This window comes from Papio anubis, chromosome 4 (genome assembly GCF_008728515.1).
Source record: "Papio anubis isolate 15944 chromosome 4, Panubis1.0, whole genome shotgun sequence".
NCBI classification, from domain to species: domain Eukaryota; kingdom Metazoa; phylum Chordata; class Mammalia; order Primates; family Cercopithecidae; genus Papio; species Papio anubis.
In genome coordinates, this window is record NC_044979.1 from 181,969,071 (window position 1) to 181,987,713 (window position 18,643).

The 18,643-nt window shown below is 44.5% G+C and overlaps 1 protein-coding gene across 2 annotated transcripts in view; it reads right to left on the minus strand.

Moving 5' to 3' along the window:
• The window catches only part of LOC101003577 (aryl hydrocarbon receptor-like), a 40,193-nt gene extending 21,780 nt beyond the window's left edge, over window positions 1-18,413 (minus strand). The window contains exons 1-3 of one of the 2 annotated variants that reach the window (XM_031665849.1): window positions 17,104-18,413; window positions 6,145-6,234; window positions 594-720 (exon numbers count right to left, since the gene is read on the minus strand). In XM_031665849.1, coding sequence (XP_031521709.1) covers window positions 594-720; window positions 6,145-6,234; window positions 17,104-17,181 — 295 coding nt within the window. In that variant the 5' untranslated portion in view covers window positions 17,182-18,413. Of the gene's footprint in view, window positions 1-593; window positions 721-6,144; window positions 8,888-17,103 lie in introns of those variants that run through there. The other variant, XM_031665848.1, reaches the window with a different exon arrangement.
• Window positions 18,414-18,643: the final 230 nt, after the last annotated feature.

Consider the following 18,643-nt stretch of genomic DNA (forward strand, 5'->3'; position numbering starts at 1 on the left):
GGAGTAACACACATCTAGGGCATAATGGCCACCCACCTGTGTGCTCATCAGATACACAGATGTGAGACTCTTGGCCACTTGAATGCGATTTAGGGGATGCAGGGCATTTCCTCCAGTGCGAGTCCTGCCAGATGGACCCATATGGGCAGCCTCAATCTCCTCATCTGCACATTCATTCATTCAAGCAACTAATATTTACTGAGTCACTGTGTGTCAGGTACCCTGCTAGGCACTGAGGATCTATCAGTAAACAAGACATCAAAAATCCCTTCCTGCATCCTATTGGTAGTAAAAACAACAGAAATTCATGCCACATGTATGTTTTCCAGTTAACAGAGGACCAGATGAGTTCAGAGATATGAGAGATTCTAAAAGATGCAGAGTCCTGTGTCAGCACATACTACATTCTTGGTTCATCTCGTCATCAAGGACATGGAACTGAGCCAGTGTTGTTACGCTTTCTGAAATAGACCCTCCAGCTGAGAATGTCCAGCTCCCTAGTCTACTTTCCTTCTCATGGACTTCAAAGGTTGAAACATAGGTACACGGTTGATTTCATTTCCACCCCCGTTTCCTCTGAGATGGTGACTTACGGCTGGTGTCCGGATCTGCTTCTCTGCTGACTGATGCTGTGTCTGGAGGCCAGCGTAACTGGCTCTGGAACATGGCTCTGTCCTCCTTGTGGATCAGCTCGAACACACTCTGGTAGATGACATCTGACTACAAAGACCAAGGGGCAGAGTCATACTCCTAAAGATTTCTTTCTTTCTTTTTTGTTTTTTTAATTTTTTAATTTTTTGAGACGGAGTCTCGCTCTGTCGCCCGGGCTGGGGTGCAGTGGCCGGATCTCAGCTCACTGCAAGCTCCGCCCCCTGGGTTCCCGCCATTCTCCTGCCTCAGCCTCCCGAGTAGCTGGGACTACAGGTGCCCGCCACCTCGCCCAGCTAGTTTTTTGTATTTTTTAGTAGAGACGGGGTTTCACCGTGTTAGCCAGGATGGTCTCGATTTCCTGACCTCGTGATCCGCCCATCTCGGCCTCCCAAAGTGTTGGGATTACAGGCTTGAGCCACCGCGCCTGGCCTCACTGAGTTTCTTTAAGATCATTATTTTGAAATCCATTTTAGACATTTCTAGATTTACTTTTCTTCAAGCTCTATTACTGGAGAATTATTGTGTGTCTTTGGAGGGGTCAGTTTTCTTGCTTTTTAATGCATCTTGTGTCCCTACATTGATATCTGTGCATCTGGTATAACAGTTGCTTCTTCGAATTTTATAGAGTAGCTTGGGGGAAGACTTTTTTCTGTAGATGTATCTATAGTATCATTTGGGTAGGACACATTGGCTTTGGTTCTGGTTGGGCACGGTAGCATAATCTCTATATTTCTTTGGCTGCAATCAATGTCAGTGGTGTCTATGAGTTCCTCAGTGGCTTACAAAGGTTGTTTCTGAAGGCTGTGGCAAGGCTTTACTGGTGGTGGGGATGCTAGTGTCCAGACCTCTGGGTCCTGGTGGGCACTGGTAGTGGTAGTGGTCAACTTTGGGTGGGCCATTCCTTGGGCTCCTGGGTGATGAGTGCAGGCACATGGCAGCTCCACTGTTAGAGTGGACAGGATTGCTGGTGGTGGTGATAGTGGGCCCCAGAAAGACCAGTTCTGGGCCCCCCAGGTGGTGCATGTGGGTGCCAATTGTCGTGGTGGTGGTGGGCCCTGAGCAGGTTGGTTTTCTGGCCCCCAGCAGCCCATGTGGACACCAGCTATGGTGGCAGCTGGCCCTAGGCAGGCTAGTCCTTGGGCCCCTTGGCTGTTGCACAGGTGGTGGCTATGGTGGCAGTGAGCCCCGGAAGGGGTGGTCCTTGAACCCCAGATAGTGTGCATGGGGAGCTGGTGGTGGCAGTGGTGGGCCTGGATGAGTCAGTTCTTGGGCCCCCTGGTGCCCATGCTGGCACCAGTGGTTCTGACAGCAGGCCCTAGGTGGTCCAGTCCTCAGCCCCCAGGTGGTACGCATGGGTGTGCAGTAGGCCCACTGCTGGACATTGTGGGATGGCTGCTGGTGGCAGCAGCCTTGAGCAGATGGCTCCCAGGCTTTGGGGATTGCCTTTTTGGCTGTGTATGAACTGAGAGTAGCCCTTCTGATGTGCTGGACTGCCTGTTCCCCAGTGTGTAGGGTGCTGATAGGTTCAGGTGCCAGGGATGTGGCCCACCTCTGCGTCTAGCTAGTATTGCAACACTGCAGCCCTCTGGGTGGATACAGGGGGAAGTTAGTGGGGCCTGTGATGTGGAGATGCAGAGGCAACTGGGCCCCAGGGCAGGATGTGGTCTGGTAGTGGCTCTGCTCTCAAAATGGTGCTGGGTTATAGCAGCTTGGGTTCCAGGGGTAGGTGGGACCCAGAATGAATTCCTTCTCTGGAACGATGCGGTTGTGTGGACTCCAAGCAGCTCCCTATACTAGGCTAAGGGCCTGTGAGGGTTGAGGGGCTTTCCTGTAGCTAGGATTGCCAATATCTGTGGTGGGAATGCAGACTGCTGTGGATCTCCTGCTTACCTTTTCCTGGCAATGGAGAATCCCCCCTTTGTCTGAGACCATCCCAGCTGGGTGCTTTACTTACCTCTCCGTGCTGCTGTTTTGAGTTTCTGCGCTTCAGAGGGTCACTGTCACTTTCCTGCTGAATTCCATTGTTCTCCCTTAGGTATTTTATTCAGTATGTGATTATCTTCTTGCTGTTTTGGTCTTTCTTTGTGGAGGAGGTGAGTGGTGAGTGCCTCTAGTCAGCCAACTTGATGATATCTCCTATTGCTATAGAATTTTAATAAATCCTTTCCACTGCATGGCATTCTTGGTGTATAAGGTGCTTGCATATGCCTTGCTGTTATTCAGTCTGCACAACAGTACTGTGAGGTATGGAATATCTTCCCTCAGTGGTGGTAGTTAAAATGCAGATTTCCAGCTGCAGGGAGTATAACTAAGTCACGCCCTCAGCTGCTGCACTCTGAAATGCTGTGGCTTTAAGACAAGCATGGTCCTGGTAGACACAGGACTTCTCTATGGGAACTCTGGCTTGAGGGCTCCCCTTTGGCCTTGTCAAACTTCCTTAGAGCTGTACTACAGTCTAAGACTTTCCCATGTAACCTTCCTCTTCCATCCCTCCTTCCTTCACAAGGGCCAGATCTGCACTTCTCAGGACTCAGGATTTCACACCCTAGTGAGGACCCCAGAAAATGGGGCAAACTCATTGCTGGGGTAGCTGCTAGAGTTCTGGGAAAAGCCAACGGTTGGCAACATGGTAGTACCTGAGTTGTCCTGGCAGATGGCAGAAGAAGGAATAAAGGGGCTGAGAGAAAGGTGTGTGCTGGAATAAATGCATTTTATGACTCCAGAAGACCCATCAGAAATTATGTTCCATGGAAAGGCCCAGGAGCCACACCACTCTCCAAGGCCGTCAGGAGTGCAACGGGAAGGATACCAGCGTCACTGTGAGGTCTGGTGGCAGGCAGCTCTTCTGTGCAGCTCAGCACTTTGGCACGAGAAGAAGCCACAGAGTTGGGCTCATTAATATCCATAGAGACAGTGGAGCCCTAAAGTAATAGAGGCCAGGTGGTGGCACTTGCCCAGCAGAAGCCAGCAGCTGCAATTACAGTGACAACTGGCAAGGCTGAGGCACAGCCAAGAGGCTTGGCCCATAGGGAGTGGTGGAGCTGGTTAACAGAGAGCGGGGCCCCTAGGGGCAGAAGAGATGGCAGCCAGCAATAATGCTGCTTAACAGAAAAAGAGCCAGCATGGACGTTAGAAGGCTGAGGGCTTTTGCCTCAGTGAAAAGTGGTAATCTCTTGCTCAGTTTTGAATCTGAGACAATTTCCAGACCTGTAATTCATTGACTGAAGATCTGGCAGGGTCCCTAGGAGTAAGAGCACTGGCATGGCAAGACATTCACTCAGGTGACCACACCTTCTGTCCAATAGATGAAAATGTCTGGATATTCTCCTTCCCCCCACTGTACGGTCACCTGAGTAATATCTGCAGGTGCATTTAGGGAATCCTCACAGTACATAGCTGCCACTGTAGCTACTCTGCCTACTGTCCATCGTGCTAGTTCTGGGGCAGCCAGTGATGGAGGTGGGCTCATGCCACGTGGCCCAGTCATCCTGTCTGCTTGGCTGAGTAGTGCCTTTTCTACGGGGGCTTCTTTCTGTGAACACTGATGAGTGAAACAAAAATCTTCACCCTTGGCACCCACTCTCATACATTCAGCAACATGCTCTATTTCAGACATCGTTGTCTCTGATCTTCCTGCTTTTTCCTTCCAGGCCCCAACATGACAGACAGACCACTGGCCACTGCTGAAGAATCTAGATACATTTGCATTGTGGCTCACATCTCCCTCCACATGAGGCTGACGGCCAGGTGCTCTCACCTCTGTCCCTTCAAAGCCGGCAGCCTTCTTTCACTTTGGAGGAGACCTGACCACTGGACCCTGAAAAACTTCCCCAAAGTGCAGCTCTCTGCATTTTAATAGGCTCATCTCCCTCCCACAGGGGCAACCATGTCTCAAGGCCTGCCCTCCCTAATCTCCTCTTGCTCCTCCTGCCCAATCAGCATATCATTGTCACTGTAAATGGTCAGTGTCATTCATATGGTATGTCCAGGTCTCCTCAGATTGTGTGAGAACACAGGGGAAGGGTTAACATGGCCTTGAAGCAAATGTTTAAATGAATATTTTCTGTCCCACATGAACATGGTTTTTTTCGGATTTCTCTTTAACTGTAATGGGAAAGAATACATTTGCCAAATCACTGGCCACATACCATGCACCTGAGGGCCTGTTAATCTGTTTGAGCAGTGATAGTATGTTCTGCTCACAGCTGAAATCAGGCCCACGGTTTGGTTACATCTAAGCAGTCTAAAGTAATCACTGGGAACCTTCCGTTTCTTTAGGGCCCACACGGGGGAATCCAATGGAAACACTATGGGTCCAGGAACTCTGCGTTGTTTAGGCTTTCATGATGGCCTGCTTTCTGCCACCTCCCTGGGCATGACTTACTATCTTGGTTTCAGAGATTCCCCTTGGCTTTGTCCACTATGATGCTTCTGACTCCACAGGCCAAGGATCCAGTGTGGAAGTCAGTCCAACTGTCAGTCAACTATATTGATCCCAATGATAAGTGCAGGGAATAGGTCGGTGACCACTGGGTGGGTCCAGGGACTCTGTGGGTTTGTGTTGGCCAGACTGTAGCTGGCATTTCATTTATTTTCTGGCCCCCAGCAGCCCCCACCCTGATGTGGGGGCCACAATGACGCTTTGAGTGTCTGTGCTCAGACCCACAGGAATGAACATTTGGGTCACACCCAGGGGAGCCATCAGCACATGCTGACGTGAGGCTGAGGGTAGGTGGGTTCAGAACAGGGGTTGGGGAGGGAAAGTTTGCTACCCCGAGATCAACTGCACTGACTGGGGGCTGCAGTTTGCCCCACTAACCTCTCCTTTTTGGGCTTCCCTCAGGAAGAGAGACTCACGGGAACCAAGGAGGGAGGAGCTGCTCCGCACACCCACAGGGAGAACTCGCTCTCAGTCGCGGAAATGTGCCCTAGGCTCTGACTGCGGGGCTCGTGCCTACTACACCTCATGGCTCCACCACCGTGTTCAGGGCCATGATCCTGCAGTGTCCCCAGCCAGTGACTGAGTGTGGCAGGGACACCAAGGCCGGCCTGTTCTCAGGGGACTCTGATCGCCTCTGATGGGCAATTCGGGATTAAGAACTTCCCATCAGCCTTGCCGAATTCTCTTAGAACTTCCAGCCGTACACATTTCTCCTCTGTCTCCTGCCCAAGGGCCAGACCTGCGTGGAAGTGTGGCAGCCCCCCTGTCCACAGCTGCCTTCCCATGTTCTGCTCCTTGGAAGATGCTCCCTGAGGAATCTCGCTCATCTCATCCTGTGCGGCATCTGCTTCTTAAAGGACCTGGCCTAACATGCCCTCCAACAGGTGAGGAAGCCGGCACGTCGGGAAGGTTCATTTCCAAGACATACAGAGTGTGTGCAGGAGGGACTGAGACTTCCGTTATAGCCCCTCAGAGACCAGGCTGCATATGGCCCATGGCCCTGTCCCATCCCCAACTCACTCACTTCCCTGAAATGAAACAAAACTGCTCACTTGATGAAATCCCAGGTAGTCCTGGACTGTGGGAGAGACGTAAAAGATGTAGCCATCCTCTGTGACTGCCATGAGGAAGCCGTTGAGGGCCTGGGGAGAGGCAGAGAAGAAAGTGCGTTCAGACTGGTTCATTAATTTGTCTCGCTTCTGGGCATGTGGAGCTCCTGAAGGCCCCGGTCCAGGCCCTGGGTGTTTCTGTGGAACTACTTTGGCATTGACTGCCACCATATCCTGGGCTGTCCCTTCCAAAAGCAGGGCCCAGGGCACCCTCAGAAAACTGGGGAGGGTGGGGAGTGAAGGCTGTCCATCTCTTACAGAGGATGACAGGAAGCCTTACTTTACCTCAGATGGGTTTGAGGGAGCCCCGAACTGAGAGCATCTGAGGTTCTGTGAGGCGGTAGAGAAAAAAAGGTTTGTGTTTCTGTATGGTTAGGAATTCTGGGAAAATCAGAGTGAAACTTGGGACCTGGGCTAAAAGAGCAGCAAGCTGCAGAAGTTAATTCACAACTATAGCTTGTGAGAACTCCAAAGAGATTTCTGGCTCTGGTGGTATTTGTTATTTCATTTTTTTTTTCTTTTTTAAGAGATGGGGTCTGGCTCTGCTGCCCAGGCTGGAGTGCAGGGGCATGATCCTAGCTCACTGTACCCTCAAACTCCTGGCCTCAGGGATCGTCCTGCCTTGGTCTCCCAAAGTGCTGGGACTACAGGGTTGTTTACATTTCAAGGGAGGCTGAGACCCAGGAACATGGAGATATCCTGGGTTATAAATCTGGAGACAGACGGTCTTATCTTTTCCTTGGGAAGATCTATTTACATTCTAAATGGTTAAAGTAATAACTCAGGATCCTTTTCAAGGTTTTTCTCCCTCCTTTCAGTAGGGGAGGGAGAAAATATGTATATGAATGCCCAAATTTATATTTCTGCATTTCCTGCAGGCTTGATGAGTAGGATAACCTCTGCTTTCATTGCACTGTCTAGAGGTAAGGAATTGGGGCACAAGAGAACCAAACAGTTCTTGTTTGGTTATAAGTAAATAATCCTTGTTTGCTTGTCAGTAAATAATAATCCTCTCTCCTCTTATGTGTACGTTCAGGGTTATGGAAACAAATGAAGATCAACCAAATGAAAAAAGCAAAGGCTATTTCTTCAGAGCTTTCTAGAGTAAGGGAGTCAGCCACTGTCACTTTTTGCATTTTGGCAAAGACTTCAATGTAGGCAGAGGAGTGGGAAGTTTTATAGAGTAAAAAAAGGGAAGGTTTCAGGGGTGCACTGATTACAGGCTGCTCGCCGGGGAAGCTGTGGAATCATGAGCTCACTGGAAATGGGCTTCCTGTGTAGCAGCATAGGCTGCACATTTGGCTTTCTCTGGTTGGTTCTAAGTTGGAAGCAGGGGCAAAAATCAGGGAAGCTGTCAGTTATTAATGAAGTCCTGGCCATTTGGGGCCAGTTGTTGTAGAAGTTATTGTTTAGCTTCCTGGTTTGTTATTGGAGATGGTCTTACCTCCTGTAAATGACTTACAGCAGGCTGGCCTTCTGGGCTGTTTGTTCATTGTAGACAAGGGACTGGTTTCCTGTGCAGGCTGTGGGTCAGAGTTCTGTTTTTATATATGGTCTAGCCATTGTTTGTTTGTGTATTCAGTCTCTCAGAGTAATATTAATGAAGATAGATATTTAAAGCTTAGCCATTTTCCTTCCCTGGTAGGATTTAAGAAGTGATTTCCTGATGAGTCTTGGCAGAGGGTGCCTGGGACATATCAGAGTGCTACCCCAGCCTAGAATGGGCAGGAGAGCTTGATGACCCTGGGCCTTGAGGATACTAGTGCTCAGGAACAAGGGAAGTTATCAGGGTCTGCATGGATGCACATCCAGAGAACAGGAAGGGAACATGAAGCCTGCAGAAATTGCCAGCACCCTGATCAGGTGCCTTCCAGTTCCCAAACCTTGGCGCTATGCAAGTCTTCATGAACTTAGATCAGTTTCAAGAAAGAGGGTAGGAACTCATGAATTGATAGAAATTTATGTTTCCACTTGGAAAAATAAAGTCTTAAAATGTTAAGTTATAGAAGAACAGAGAAAACTATGGTTCTTGCATGCCTCAGTGTGTGACTTGAGATGGTCACACTGCCTTAATTATAATAATGATAACAACAATAATAAAAACAGTAATGATAGTCATGTTGAAACACATTACATTCTCCTTTAGTATTATAGTTTTACTATATATCTATCATTGTAATGATTCCTTTGTGTACATCCTCAAATCCTATGTTCTCTTGATTCACTGAACTCAATTAGGATTTGTGACTGTGTACCTCAAATGGCCCCTAATGCCACCCATAAATCCTGATACATTTCCCTGGTGCATTCACTTTCCCATTCTCTTAGATGACTGTTTCACATCATTTTCTCTGAAACCATCAATACCTCCTGCTTTCTCCTTATACTCAACTTTGCTTACTATTTCTTTGAAAAGAAAATGCAGTCCGAACTTCTACATACTCCCACTGATATGGTTTGGATCTGTGTCCTTCAACCAAAAATAAAACTGTAAGCCCTCCAACCATCTAAATGGACCTCTCCTCTTGGCCAAGGGTATTCCAAAGTTAACCTGTAAAACTAGTTTAGGCCATGATCGGAACGGGAGGTTGGACATACCTCCTTACCGTTAATATCAACACAGACCTTAAGACTGATAGAACAGACTCTTTAAGTCTGATAGGAAACATTTACCATCTATTCTCTTTGAAGCCTGCTACCTGGAGGCTTCCTCTACATGATAAAACCTTGGTCTCCACAACCCCTTATTATAACCCAGACATTCCTTTCTTTTGATTCCAGGTCTTTGGATGATAACTCAACCAACTGCCAATCAGAAAATTTTTGAATCCGTCTATGACCCAGAAGCCCCCAGTTCCAGTGGTCCCGCCTTTCTGGATTGGATTGATTGATGTCTTAAGTCTCCCTAAAATGTATAAAACCAAGTTGTAGGCTGACCACCTTGGGCCCATGTCATCAGGACCTCCTGAGGCTGTGTCACAGGCGTGTCCTTAACTTCGGTTAAATACACTCCTACATTACTTGAGACTTGTTTCAGATACTCTTTGGTTTACAGTCTCCACCCAAATCTCAGGTGAACTGTAATCCCCAGTGTTGGAGGTGGGGCCCCATGGGAGGTGACTGGATCATGGGGGCAAATTTCTCATGAATGGTATAACATCATCCCCTTGGGGCTGTCCTCACAAGAATGAGTGAGTTCTTAGGAGATCTGGTTATTTAAAAGTATGTGTGGCACCTCCCTCCTTGCCCTCTTGCTCCTGCTCTGGCCATGTGACATGTCTGCTCCCCCTTTGCCTTCTGCCATGATTGTAAATTTCTTCAGGCTTCCCAAGAAGCTGAGCGAATGCCAGAATGTTGCTTCCTGTACAGCCTGCAGAACTGTGAGCCAATTAGATCTCTTTTCTTTATAAATTACTCGATCTTGACTGTTCCATTATAGCAATGAGAGAATGGAGTAATACAGCCACCACTCTCTCCTACCTATTTTATAGGCTCTGCCTCACCTCTTGTTACAATGCGTGAACTCTCCATGCTTCAAGCCAAGCCCAACCCCTACATCCCAGTTGTGTAGGCAGTTATAAGCAATGTAAATATATATCTTAATACTGTTATTCCTAGTTATATGGAATGGTAGAAGGAGAATTTAAACAATTAAGCAGTTCTTACATAGGAAATATGAGAACAATGCAGAATAACAAATAAGTAAAACTGATATTTAAAAGTAACTACAGGCTGCGTACGGTGGCTCACGCCTGTAATCCCAGCACTTTAGGAGGCCGAGGCAGGCAGATCACCTGAGGTTAGGAGTTTGAGGCCAGCCTAGTGAACATGGTGGAACCTCGTCTCTACTGAAAATACAAAAATTAGCTGGGTGAGGTGGCGCATGCCTGTAGTCCCAGCTACTTGGAAGACTGAGGCATGAGAATCACCTGAACCCAGAAGGCAGAGGTTACAGTGAGCCGAGATTGCACCACTGCACTCTAGCCTGGATGACAGAGCAAGACTTGTATAAAAAAAAGTAAATAAAATATAACTGTAGGCATTTTTCAACTAAATCAAGGATGACAATTTTGGTAAAATAAAATACCTCAATCCAAGCTTATAGGACACAGATACAAAAATGAGCAAAGAACTGCCTTGATTTAAGGACTTTTAAAAAGAAACTTCTGAACATTCTCTCTCTTCAAGGGGGTGGTATTAAGTGACACCAATCTGCATATAATACTTCTGTTTTCTAAATTGATTGATACATAGTTTACATACATCGAATTGCACATTTCCTAAGTGTACAACCTGATAGATTTTTGACAAATACATTCACTTTCCCTACCAAGATATAGAGTATTTTCCAGAAAGTTCCATCATGACCCTTCCTAGCCAACCTCTACCTCTCTCCACTCTTGATGACATACCCAATACTTTATTTTATTTTTTATTATACTTTAAGTTCTAGGGTACACGTGCACAATGTGCAGGTTTGTTACATATGTATCCATGTGCCATGTTGGTGTGCTGCACCCATTAACTCGTCATTTACATTAGGTATATCTCTAAAGCTATCCCTCCCTGCTCCTACCACCCCACGACAGGCCCCGGTGTGTGATGTTCCCCAGCCTGTGTCCAAGTGATCTCATTGTTCAATTCCCACCTATGAGTGAGAACATGTGGTGTTTGGTTTTCTGTCCTTGCAATAGTTTGCTAAGAATGATGGTTTCCAGCTTCATCCATGTCTCTACAAAGGACATGAACTCATCCTTTTTTATGGCTGCATAGTATTCCATGGTGTATATGTGCCACATTTTCTTAATCCTATCTATCACTGATGGACATTTGGGTTGGTTCCAAGTCTTTGCTATTGTGAATAATGCCACAATAAACATACGACACACCCAATACTTTAAATTAATTTTGCCTGTTGTAGAATTTCGTACACATGAATTTAGTATACATCCTTGTGTTTGGCTTTAATTCAGCACAAAGGCTTTAAGGCTTATGTATCTTGCTGCATGTACTAATGATTCATTACTTTTTATTGTTGAGCCCATTACACAAACACACCAAAAATTGTTTACTCTCCTGTTTTCAGAAATTAGACTAGAATAGTTTGGTTTCCTCTGTATTTATCTTGCTTCAAGGTCATTGAGCTTTATGGCTCCATGGGCTAATATTTTTCATCAAAGTTGGAAAAATTTCAGCCATTATCTATTGATATCCTTTCTTCTGCCCAATCTCTCTCTGCATTCCTTTTGTGACTCAATTACATGTATGTTAGGCTGCATGATAACGTACCACAGACCACCGAGACTATTTTAATTTTTTTCATTTTTCTGTTTGTGATTTTATTTGGATAGTTGCCATTGACCTATCTTCAAATTCAACCACCTGTTTTCTTCCACTGAATCTGATCTGCTGTGAAGCATATGAAGTCCTTTTTTTCTAGTCAGATGTTCTGTTTTTCAGTTCTAGGATCTCCATTTAGTTCTTTTTATAGTTTCCATTTCTCTTTTGAGACTTCTCATCTGTTACTTATTAGGCCCATCTTTTTCTTTAAATCATGGAGCATATGTACAATAACTGTTTCAAAGTATTGATCTGTTAATTCCAGCTTTGGTATCACTTCTGGGTCTTTTTCTTATGTCTTAGTTTTTATTCTTTTTCTTTTTAACTGAATATGGGCCAAGCAGAAATAACAAGCTAATCAGCTGTAGTCCTGGCCTCACAGAGATCACTTACCAGAAGAGACAGACAATAGTCCAAGGATAATACAAACACATGTTTTTAACAGTAAGCAAAAATACAAGGTGCTATGAGTGTGTAGAATAGGAGGACCTGACAGAACTTAAGATTGGGACTCAGTCAGGGAAGATTTCCCTAAGTAAGTGACTTTAGAGCTCAGATTTGAAATAAGTAGCTGGTACTAGGCAGAAAAAACGAGGGGATGGGGTGAAAGAGTTACTAGAGTGAGAAAAATCATTATATGATTGAGAAATTAAAAGAAGGTCAGTATGTCTTGCTTCAGTAGTAAGGTGTGTTCATAGACAAGAACCAGATCATATAGGATTTTGTAGGGTATGTCAAGGTCTTTAGTCTGTCTCAGAAGCAACGGAAAAGCATTCTAAGTTTTTCATTTACTGTGGGATCAGAGCAATTTAGCCTTTCTGTGCCTCAGTTTCTTCTTTTTTTTTTTAACTTTTAGGTTCAGGGATACATGTGCAGGTTTGTTATATAGGTTAAATTGTGTGTCATAGGGCTTCGGTGTACAGATTATTTCATTGTTTATTGTGTAAGAAATTAGTCCAACCTCCTTCTTTCGTATGAATTAGTCCAACCTCCTTCTTTCGTATGCAGATATATAGTTGCCCCATACCATTTGTTGAGAAGACTATCCTTTCTCCACTGAATTTTCTTGGCAAAAGCCAACTGACCATAAGTAAGGGTTTATTCCTTGATTCTAAATTCTATTCTATTGATCTATGTTTCTATCCATATATCAGTACCACAATGTTTTTGTTTTCATTTTGAGACAGTCTCGCTCTGTCACCCAGGCTGAAGTGCAATGGCACAATCTCGGCTCACTGCAATCTCTGCCTCGTGGGTTCAAGTGATTCTCATGCCTCAGACTCTGAAGTAGCTGGGACTACAGACATGCACCACCATGCCTGGCTAATTTTTGTATTTTTAGTAGAGGTGGGGTTTTACCATGTTGGTCAGGCTGGTCTTGAACTCCTGGCCTCAACTGATCCACCCACTTTGGCCTCCCAAAGTGCTGGGATTACAGGCCTGAGCCACCGTGCCCCACCAGTACCATAATGTTTTGATAATGGTGGCTTCTGCAGTAGATTTTGAAGCTGGGAGTGTGAATTCTCTAATTTTGTTCTTTTTCAAGTTTATTTTGGCTATTCCAGGTTACTTGCATTTCCATCTAGATTTGAGAATCAGCTTGACAATTTTTTCAAAACAAAACAAAACAAAACTCAGCTGCGATTCCGATAGATTTTGTGTTGAATTATGTAGGACGATTTGGAGAATATTGCTATCTTAACAATATTAAGACTTCTGACCCATAACATAGGATTTCTTTCCATTTTTTATGTCTTCTTTAATTTCTTTCTACAATGTTTTAGTTTTTAGTGTGCAAGACTAGCTTAGTCAGCCAAATTTATTCCCAAGTATTTTATTATTTTTAATGCTATTGTAAATGGAATTGTTTTATTAGTTTCATTTTTAAATTGTTCACAGTAATGTATACAAATGTAGCTGGTTTTTGCTTATGATCTTGTATCCTGCAACTTTGCTAAACTCTTAGTTTCAATAGTTTTGTAATATATTCTCTAATATTTTCTATACATGATATGACATCATCTGCAAATAGAGATAACTTTATTTCTTCATTTCCAGTATGGAAACTTTAAATCTAATTTTTCTTGCCTAATTTCCCTAGAACCTCTAGTACTATGTTATGTTAAGTGTACCAATATACATGTAATGGGAACACCAAAAGAAAAGAAGGGAGAAAAGGAGCAGAAAAGATATTTAAGGTAATAATGGCTTAATATTTTTTCAAGAGTAATCCTAGGTATACATTTTTCAGGCTCTGTTCCAAATAATATCAGTCCCCTTAGAGAGAACTGAACAGATCTCTGTTCTTACGACCTATCTTTCTCCAGTGCCACTGCATTGGAACTGGGATCACGGGTGGCAGTTGCTTCTCTCAGTTATAGCTTCGCTCTATGGTTGGGGTCCTGGGCATGGACAGTAACCCCTGATCATCTTGGCTTGCCTCTTCTGGTTTGGATTCTCCCTGCTACACGTAAGCTGAGTTGGAGAAATTTGGGGCCAGTATTTTCAGCCTGCTGTGCCTGGGATAGAGTTTCTACCCTATGAGTTGGGGCTAGGTGGAGAAAGGGAGCTGCAGTCTTCTCAGCCATGTTTTCCTGGAGAGGAACTTCAGCAACACAAGGGAGGAGTGATGAAACGTGTCGGCCTTTCCTGGATAAAACCATAATCCTAGACTGGGAACTTGGAAAAAGAGAGTCCCATTTTCTTGGCTCTTGGCTGCACCCATCACACTGAGCTGGGGGTAGGGGCCATCTGTCAAGCTTCTCACATTGCCAGTCCAGAAACCCCACCTCTCCACATCCTTTTATTTATTTACTTATTTTGAGACAGGGTTTTGCTCTGATACTCAGGCTGGAGTACAGTAGTATGAACTTAGTTCACTGCAGCCTTGACCTCCCGGGCTCAAGTGATCCTTTCACTTCAGCATCCCCAGTAGCTGGAAATACAAGGTGTACACCACCACACCCAGCTATTTTTTTTTCTTTGTAGAGATGGGGTTTTGCCACATTGCCCAGGCTGGTCTTGAACTCCTGGGCTCAAGCAGTCTGCCCGCCTCCGCCTCCCAAAGTGCTGGGATTACAGGTTTGAGCCGCTGTGCTGGCCTCCATATCATTATTACAACCAAACAAATAGAACAGCAATAGATATTCTATTTGGATTGCAAATCATTCCTATTTTTTCTGTTTTTTAAAATTCCTTTATACTTTATGTCTGGTCTTTGTTCACAGTATCTGTGTCTGATGTACTTTTAGAAAAAATAGAATAATTTAAATTTGATTTGATTTTAAATCCTAAATATCTGAATGTGTTCCCACAGAACAAAGTTGAATATTTCTTTATCAGTTTAAACAAGATTTTTGTCTCTAGCAACTGAAACTAATTCTTGTTAACAGCCACTTAGGAAACACCTAAATATAAAGCTGTGATGGTTAATTTTATGTGTCAATTTGGTTGGACTGTGATGTCCAAATGTGTGATCAAATATTAGTCTAGATGTTTCTGCAAAGGTATTTTTTGATTAACATTTGTCTTAGTCCATCTGTATTGCTATAACGAAATACCTACGACTGGGTAATTTATAAATATTATAAATTTATTTGTGTCTTAGTCCATCTGTATTGCTATAACGAAATACCTATGACTGGGTAATTTATAAATAATATAAATTTGTTTGTCATAGTTATAGAGTCAGAGAAGTTCAAGATCAAAGCACCGGGAGGTTCAGTGTCTGGTGAGGGCCCCATTCCCTGCTTCCAAAATGATGCCTTGTTGCTGCATCCTCCAGAGGAGACCAATGCAATTGCGTCTCCAGAGAGGGGACCCGATGCTGTCGCGTCTCAGAGGGGCCGGGATGCTGAAATGTCGCGTCCTCCAAGAGAGGGGGGCCGGATGCTGAAATGCTTGCGTCCTCCAGAGGGGCCGGATGCTGTCGCGTCTCAGGGGAGCCAGGATGCTGTCGTCTCAGGGGACCCGATGCTGTGTGTTCATATGGCAGAAGGCAGAAGGGCAAAAGGGCCTCAGCCTGTTCCTCCATCCCTTTTATAAGGCACTAATCCATTCATGAGGGCAGAGCTCTCATGTCTTAATTACTCCCCAAACGTCCCCACCTCTTAATATCAGCACAATGGGATTAATTTCCAACATGGATTTTGGGGGACACATTGAAACATTTAAATAAGCAAACTTTGAGTAAAACAGATTCACCTTTATAATGCCGGTGGGTCAAATCCAATCAATCAATTGAATCCCTTAAGAGAAACAGATTGAGATCCCCCAAAGAAGAAAAATTCTGCCTCCAGATAGCTTTTCGACTTAAGACTGAAACATCAACTCTGCCCTGGGTCTCCAGGCTGCTGACCTCTCCTGCAAATTTTGGACTTATCCCACAATCACATGATCCAATTCCTTAAAATTTATCTCTCTCTTTCTACACACACAAACACACACATCTTATTGGTTCTGTTACTCTGGAGAATCCAGATTAATACAGAAGCCCTATAATAATTCTTAGGAATTCCATTTCAAGAGATTTTGTTGTGCTAAATTTCTATTTTAAAGGAGAAATACAAAAGATTTCAAACTTACAAAAAAGTGAAGAGAACAATATAGCCTATGCTTAGATATCTTAACATATACTAACATGTTGACAGGGTCTTTGTAGCAGATCTTTTTTGAGTTTTTAAAAAGATCCCTCACCTTGTGGTCGGGCACATGAAACTACAGACTTATAAGACAGAGTATGCTGAGACTAAACCCGCAGCCAGAGAAGAGCCTAATGATTTGCCAATAGATAAATAAGCCTGAACCAGATAAATGAAGATGGAGCGTTCTTTCATGCCACCTTCTCTTACCTAAAGAAGAGACCCACCTGCTTGTAATCATAATCCTTGAGGGAGTTCACAGGGGATGACCAATCAACCAGTGGTTATGTATGTTCTTTGTGGACTGTCTGCTGAAGTTTCATACTTCTGGTGTGTAAGGTAAAAAATCTGCTATATTTATGACACCCAGAATGTGGATTCCTTGGTGAGGTAGCAGGAATATATCGTATTTAGATACAAAATTAAAGAGAAAGAAATGTTTCAAATGCTCAAAGTAGTAAAAATGAAATATGGTATGGTAATGTTTTTCATCTACACACAATTCTTCCTTTGTACAGTTGTTTCATGACTCAGGACATGATGGCTTACAGCATGATTTTCACATATATTCCTACATCTGAGTCTCACAGCCCCTGAGGTATATAGAGAAGATGGAGTATCACTTTTGGCAGGTAGTGACTACCACTCTACTAGCAGGTGACCCTCAGGGACTGATATCTAGAGTTTCTGACTCTTACTACCCCATGTATGATTCCCACCCACATTGCACCATGAGTAGAGATTTGTCCAAAAATGGAAAATTAGATATAGAGTACTCGATTCAACCAGAAATTTAACATGATAATTAAATATATATTGAGCAAAAGTTGAAGCAAAATATTTTCTAGAAAACTCCGAGGCCTGATTCTGCTATAGTTATAACCACTGACATGGAGTAGAGATGGTCAATATTGTACAGTACCTGAAGAAGCAAGTCCCCTTCAGAAAACAAATCTACATTGATTTGTGGAAAGGTCTGTTCACTTCTTCCTGGGTTCATGGGTGGGTCAGCTGAGCAGCCTGCATTGTTGTCCTTTAGGGTTGCTGAGAAAGAAAAATGGTGTTATTGTGAACATGTGCCATCCCACAGGGATGAAAAGGAGAATCCAGGTGACCCTGGTTCTCAGTTTCAGGATAGCCAGTGTCACTCTGTGTACTGGCACCTTGAGTTCTTCCAAGGTTCCAGTAAGAGCAGTCACATCTGATTGAACACTTACCTCCTCTAGCTGGGAAAAGAGCCCCATTTTAACTTTTGTCTGAGCTGTTCTTACTGTGGCTTCTCTACAGGCAAAATATTAATTCAGTTCAAATTCTGCTTCCTCTGAGGTGCCCTTGCTCTTTCTCCTGAGGAAAATTTGCTGCGCCTCCTTCGACTCCCTTAGCATTAGAGTCACTGCCATTAACATTGACTTGGTGTATGATGATTTCATTTTTGCCTTATCTATCAGATCAGGTATAAGTGCATGACATGACCTGTTACAAAAAAATTGCAGATCCAGACCCTCACCTGTTTCACCACCTCTACCACTACCATCCTGGTCTGAGACATTATCAACTCTTGCTGACCTTCCTACTTCTACTTCTGCCCCGTGTAATCAATTCCCTGAACAGAAGTGTGCATGACATTTCTGAAAAATTATATAACATATAGCATCACCCTTCTGCTCCAAAGGCCTCATATATTCACAAAACCCTCCAATGGCTTCATATACACACAAATCTTATGTCCTGACCATGACCATTAGTTAAGATTCACTTTTTTGTAACTAAAATCCCCCAAATAACAATAGCTTACAAGATAAAAGCATATCTCATGCTCATACTGTATCAGAATAGTGCAGTCAGGGATGTGTGCAGCCCTGTCCCATGAGGCTCCATGGGACCAGCTCCTTGGAGCTCATCCTCTGCCTTCCTGGACTCAGCCTCAAGGCCTCACCCCTTTTGCTCCCAGGAGGAGGGATCTGCAGAAGAAAGGGTGGCACCATCTCTCTCAAGGAAGCTGCCACCTGACTCCTTTGCCAATAACCTATTGGTCAGAACCCTGTCACATGACCACACTGGTGCAAGGGAGCCTGGGAGGTTGGCCTTTTCCTGATGCCATGTTTTCTCCTGAAACTGCCCGGCTCCCACCAACCTGGCCATGTCAGTCACACAGCCTCCTTCTGACTCCTAGCTGTTTCCCAGAAAAGACAGGCCCTTCCTGATCTTTGCTAGGAACTTTGCAGGTGCTGTTTTCTCTTCCTGGAAGTCCCCTCTTGCCATTTTTCACGTGGCTTCTCTGTCACTTCCTTGTTGCTCAGATACCTTCAGAATGGCCTCATCAGCAGTGTCTGCTGTTCTCACCTCTTGCCCTATTTTCCCCCCTCAGAGGCTTTACCCTATTTTCTATTGTACACTTGTCTCCTGACACAGGGGCTGTGTCGTCCACTTGGATGTAACTGTTGTGCCGATAAGGTTTTGTT